The sequence below is a fragment of the Chaetodon auriga genome, chromosome 1, assembly GCF_051107435.1.
Source record: "Chaetodon auriga isolate fChaAug3 chromosome 1, fChaAug3.hap1, whole genome shotgun sequence".
In the NCBI taxonomy this organism is placed as follows: Eukaryota; Metazoa; Chordata; class Actinopteri; order Chaetodontiformes; family Chaetodontidae; genus Chaetodon; species Chaetodon auriga.
The window spans coordinates 32,001,357-32,007,356 of NC_135074.1; the positions used below are offsets into that span (position 1 = coordinate 32,001,357).

The 6,000-nt window shown below is 45.2% G+C and overlaps 1 protein-coding gene across 3 annotated transcripts in view; it reads right to left on the reverse strand.

The window, feature by feature from the left end:
• The window catches only part of LOC143323475 (uncharacterized), a 31,776-nt gene extending 27,963 nt beyond the window's left edge, over positions 1-3,813 (reverse strand). For all 3 annotated transcript variants that reach the window (XM_076735354.1, XM_076735346.1, XM_076735337.1), the window contains exons 1-4: positions 3,695-3,813; positions 2,445-2,504; positions 1,287-1,454; positions 333-470 (exon numbers count right to left, since the gene is read on the reverse strand). In XM_076735354.1, the coding sequence (XP_076591469.1) occupies positions 333-470; positions 1,287-1,454; positions 2,445-2,489 (351 nt within the window). In that variant the 5' untranslated portion in view covers positions 2,490-2,504; positions 3,695-3,813. The remainder of the gene's footprint in view (positions 1-332; positions 471-1,286; positions 1,455-2,444; positions 2,505-3,694) is intronic.
• Positions 3,814-6,000: the final 2,187 nt, after the last annotated feature.

Below are 6,000 nucleotides of genomic sequence, written 5' to 3' on the forward strand. Positions count from 1 at the left end.
CCTTAATAATTTACTGGTTATAGGTCCGGGTCCGTATAGGACAGTGTCTGGGTCCGGACTCGGACCGCAGTCCGCCTGTTAGTGACCCCTGCTCTAAAGTGACAGCGATAACGACCTCAGCAGCTCATGATTCGTGTGTTTAACAGCGAGGCTGCATTGGAGCCTTTCTGCCCCCAAGTGGTGAGAATCACTTACTGCGTCAATCTGAGAGTCAGGGTTAAAATTAAGTGCAGTTCAAATTAGACACGTGAAATTTCTGTGTTCTTCACATGTAGTCACACCAGTGTGTGTGTGTCCGGTGTGTGTGTGTGTGTGTGTGTGTGTGTCTCTACCTTTTTGCTGTGCGTTGGCGTGCCCTGGCCTCCCTGCTGGTTCCTCAGCTCCTCCAGCTGCGTGTTGAGGGACGTCACCTTGGCCTTGTTCTGCAGACGCAGCTTCGACAGTTTGGCCTCGCTGGTCTCCTTCTCCACCTGAGTCACAGACAATATGTTCTTTAGCTCAAGCCTGACAGAACGTCAGCGAAGGGCTTAGTCACAGCGACTGTGGGAACAGTCCTCACGAGAACATCTGAGGAGATGCTGCCAAAGCCTTTGGCAGCGTGAGATGTGAGGAGCAGCGTGATGCTGGCCTGTGGTGGGTGGAGGTTTCTGTCTGCGCTCTCCTGTAACGTGGCTCCGAAGCCAAACATTTACTATGAACTCTAATCTCACATTCCTGCCTTAATTATTCTGTCGTAGACTTTGACTTTGGTTTAATAGTTAACTAGATCCGTGTTTTTTTCACAAAATGATCTCAGCCAGTGACTAACAGGAGCAGCTCCTGCAGCATGAGAAACTATTTTAGTAGAACTCATGTGACCAGCCGTGTCGGGCTCGGTCAGATACCAATCACAGCGTGCATTTCTGCTTTCAGTACAAGGAAATGTGCATTAACACGTCCACGTCATGTCATACCAGTATCACAAATACACAATGACTGAAGTGGAGAGACCCAAAAGAACCACTGTGCTTGACTTCAGTGCACTTACAGTTCATGTCTTAATGCTAATGTTTTGACTATAAGTGTGCTAAATCAGAGACACGCTGAAAACAAAAGCAGGTGCACTTTGTGTCAATCAGAGAAGGGATCTCAAACAAAATGTGGCCGCTCATATGGGCATAAATGACATGTAAACATCTATTATGGTCTATGATTTCATAGTGCAGGTGTTACATCATGTTTAACGTGATGCCGACTTCTTCGACAGAGCACACTGGAGCTAAGCTTTGTGAAGACGGTGGAGAAACCTTGAGTTGGTCGTCTTTGGAGCGAAGTGCTGCATCCTTCTCCCGGATCATCTCCTTCAGCTGAGCGACGAGCTGCTCGGTCTGGATGAGCCGCTCGGCCATTTCCTCTACAGCGACCTCTCCACCAGCAGCAGCAGCAGCAGCAGCACCGCGGGGAGAGCCTGGACCCTGGGGAGAGACAGGAGAGAAGGTGGGACCACAGAGGACTGTGTCTGTTAGCAGCAACATTTTACAGAGACGTCTGAGAAATGCTATTTCACCTGGAGTGTGTCTGAAGGCTTCTGCCAGTGTTTATTTTGTCAGCACCGATTTTGATACATAAATACTCATTTCCAAAACTGAGTGCTTATCAATACATGCTTTCTTTTCTCTTTTTCAGTTTAAAACCAATATACCTCACTGTGTCACACTGATGGGGCTCACTCTTTCATGTGTAAGGAAACATGAGGCTGTAATTCTTTATAGGCTGCTTGAATTCTGGAAACAACAGTGACAGAAAATGTGTATTTAATGTGATGATCAGTGCAGCTGATATCTAATGAGGAGGAATTAGAGGGATGTGGGATAATTCTCCTGCATCGTCATCAACACCTCAGATTAACAGATATCAGGAAGAATATTCACGAATTTTCTAATTTTAATGTTTTTGAATAATTTGTGCAATTACACCCATCACTGCATTCCTAGCAAGACCTCATGCAGAGATAAGCACAGAGGCTGTAGAGTAAAGAGGACGGGGACGCAGGGGGGATTTAAGCTGGAGCAGCGGTCCCCCCTCACAGGAAGTACAAGCTCTGACTGTCTGAGTCAAAGCCCTGCGCTCAGCAGTCTACCTCATTCCAGTCTATCTGCACATGAACTCACCGCAGGCCTTTTGCTCTGTTTCCTTTGGGCCAAACAAACTGCTGATCATAATAAATAAGTAATATCTGGTTTCATTTCAGACACTCAGTTTGAGTGCCAGACATTTTTATCAGGTCTGGGATCATTACATGCTGGATTTTAGAGACGGGATGTGTTCACTCATACGCAAAATGTATAAACAATATGAATGTGTTAATGCCGGATAAACTGCTGCTGATAAGAGCCACGACATCAGACAGCAGACAGGACCAGAATGAGAGCGTTGACGTAAAGAATGAGCACACGTGGACTTACTGCAGAGCCAGGCTCTCCCTCCTCACCGGAAAACCATTTCAGCATGGTTTCAGTTTAGACCTGAAACACACACACACACACACACACACACACACACACACACACAGAGTCACATTGACATCTGACACCTCTCAAATAACGTCAATAATCAGGAACAAACACTGGAAACACGAGGCGAACCCGACGTACACACCCTCAGTGATACATGCGTGTGATTAAATGGTTCACATGAAGTCAAAGAGGGTGGATGAAGCTCCAGAGAGCAGAGCTGATGCTGTACTTCAATGAAAGAGCATGTCAGCCCTCACAGAGTTACAGGCAAGACTGTGACTTCTTAAATTATTGATAAGCATCAGATAATGGACTGAGGAGTGATACAGCTCATCTGACCAGCAGGCCGGAGGTGGACCAGGCCAGTCGGCTGATTGATGGGATGTAATTCGGCCACAGAGAGACTCAAACATCATCATTAAGCAGTTTTCACTTCACAGCTGGCTGCAGGCTCCAGCTCATCGCATCGTGTAAAGCAGACTGACAGCTGTGGCTCTTGGTGCTTGCAGCTGGTGCCCAAACAACCAGGAGACAGAAGCGGCCAGGACTTGAGGCCTGGTGTACGGCTGAGCACACCGACAGGGTGCAGGACCAGGTTCATTCAGCTTGCTTAAATGTACAGCTCATGTGACGCAGGGGAAAATCAGGTCAGACCGGTTCTCTCACGCATTCCACAGCAGGAGACTCTGGAAGATATCGAGGCTAGCTGCTAGCCACCCCCAACCTCAGAGTCCATCAGGTTTGATCACAAGCACAAAATGAAACACAAAGCCCGGCTACATACTGTGACTGAGCGGGAGAAAATGCCCATTTCAGCACGACACTGCAACAGTGGCAGGTTACTAAAAGCTTTTGGTATTAGCTGAGTTACTAGCTTGCATCTCCAGATGCTACTCAACACGTACCGCGACTCAATGGAAGTTAGCCGCAAAGGCTCCACACTTGTCCCAGCAGAAGGCCTCGGGGGTGGGCGTCGGGAAGTCGGCCAGTTATCTAATCAAATACCAGTTAACGTTACAGCTAACATTCATCCAGCTAGCTAACTTTAGCCTGACAGCTATGTAGCTACATGCTAACGTGGCTAGCATGGCACTGCACCTTGACTAGCCACTTGATGAATAAGCACGATAAAGCTACGCGCACCCGTTAAATATAACTTTGAAGTGATTACCGGATCCACACGTTCACGAAGAACTCACCTGAAACCCCGCAACGTCGACACAATCCTGCGAAATTACATTTTACTCTACTTGGCGACGATATAGCAACGGGACAGAGATATGCACCGGTCACGTTTGTCAACAGACAACTGGGAGGAACCTGCGCATGCGCAATGCTGCCTTCTTGACAGGTCAGACCGGAACCAGCTCTGGATTTTTCTAATTATCATCGGCTACAAAAAACGATGTGCATGTAGGTCGCGGATATGGTTAGACCTGTCAGACCTATGTAGAAAGAGAGTCCTCTATCGGCTCATTATATGTTTTTTTCCTTCAGGAGAGGCCTGTGCCGCTCCATCAAAGAGCAAACAAACACCAAGATAATTCATTCCTGTCAATTCCGCTTTTGCATTATCCTTGAGCGGATGACTTCTTCTTTTTTTTATCAAGATAGAAAACACAATACATATTTATTTCTCCTTACAAGCAACTGTAAAACAAAACAAAAGTGACTGGTGTGCATTTGAACGTGAGCATTGTTCTTGAATGTTTGTACCAGAGAAAGTCTACACATCTGCATTAAATGTGCTTTAACCATTAAACTCTTGTGTCTAAGGTGCTGGAAAACAAGCGCTAATTCACACAACCAGTAGAAACAAAGCAACATTAGCATTAATTTGGAGTCGTGTTTCTGTCAACCTGGAATGGAAATCTGGTTCTTAGTCTGTTTCTGTGACACAGACGCATACTAGTAGTTAAACTGTACTTTGATTATAATAATTATTCTGACATAACAAAATAAAGTATACTTAAATGCCTCCATGTGCACTAAAATTGTTTGATTTTTGGCCGTGTTGTTAATACAGTAATTATAAGTGCAACCTGTGACTGTGAGACATAGCTCAGTGGTGCAACAACACCTGCAGAACTGCACAGACGCGGACTGCAGCAACAAAGGCCTCAGAGGTAAAACTAAACTGTTAACCCATTAACACACCTCTCCTCTCACTCTCTGTGTATTCTGTATCCTACAGTTACCTTCAGGTGACCATCACACAGCATCAACACCACATGTGCCAGCTTCATTATGTTTTGCTTAGTCAGATACCAACCAGTACTTCATGTCAGGGCTCTTCTACACAGGACCTCATTAGGTCATATCACCACCTTGAGGCACTCATCATTTCTCTTGACACTCATTTAGTGGCACCGATATTCCCAAGATTGCATAACCAGAGTTAACAGTGAGCCTGTGGCCTTTGGGGCCCCTCGAGGTCTGGAGCCTCGTGGACTTTGACCATTTTACTGATTGGTAATCCAGCAGTGACTCAGACAATGCACCAATCAGTAGCCCTGAAGGATGCAGACATTCTGCACTGTCTAGTTTTCCAGGGTTGAATGAGTGTTTATGTTTTGTGTCATACTGCATTTTTCGTTTCTAGTCAGAAGCAAGCTGCAATATTTGACCATTTCTATGTTTCAAGATAATTCAAAGTATTGGTATTCTGAATGAAGCTTGCAGTGACCGGTGCCTCACACACGTGTTTACACACACGTCACCTCAACTCTCTTACTGTATGGATCTGTATGGATTAGGTTTACTAATCTTAGCCTGTAAGGCTCTTTGCAGAACAGTATGATATCCATGGCTTCACAAATACATGGCACCTTCACACACACACTGCAGACTGGATGTACGACTGCAAAGCCACAGGAACTAGACAACTATAAAAGCAGAGATAATGTATTATGTATGAGTTTTTGTAAATTGATTTTCTCACCGCAGAAAAATAGATGGAAGCCGGTGATCTTCTGGAAGGTCGGAAAATATATTAAAATGTTAATTCGAATACAAAATCTGTAAGTGAGTAAAGCTTTATGGCACTTTTGAAAACACAGTTCTAAAGTGCTTCACACACAATAAAATATATTAATGAATAAACAAACAAGGTAAAAAATACAATCCAATATAAAACACAACAAAAACAATAAGCGAAGCCCAGAATGGAGATCTACTGAAAGGCTTTGCTACAGAGATGAGTTTCTTAAAGGCGCTTGAAAGAGTCAAAAGACTCGGACCTAAAACAGCAAAGACACGATGGCCTTTTGTTTTGCAGTCGGAGGGGGGGGGCCGAGCTTAGAGGATCAGAGAGGTCGAGAAGTGGCATACGTGACGAGGAGATCAGAAATGTGACTGGAGGGAAGACCATGAGTCTCATCAGCGAACAGCAGGGTCCTGCAGTTTATTCTGAATGTTACAGGAAGTCAATGGAGTGAAATAAGAACGGGGGTAACGTGGGACCGTCGGCTGGTTCTACTTAACTTAGCTGAAGAAAACAGGACTG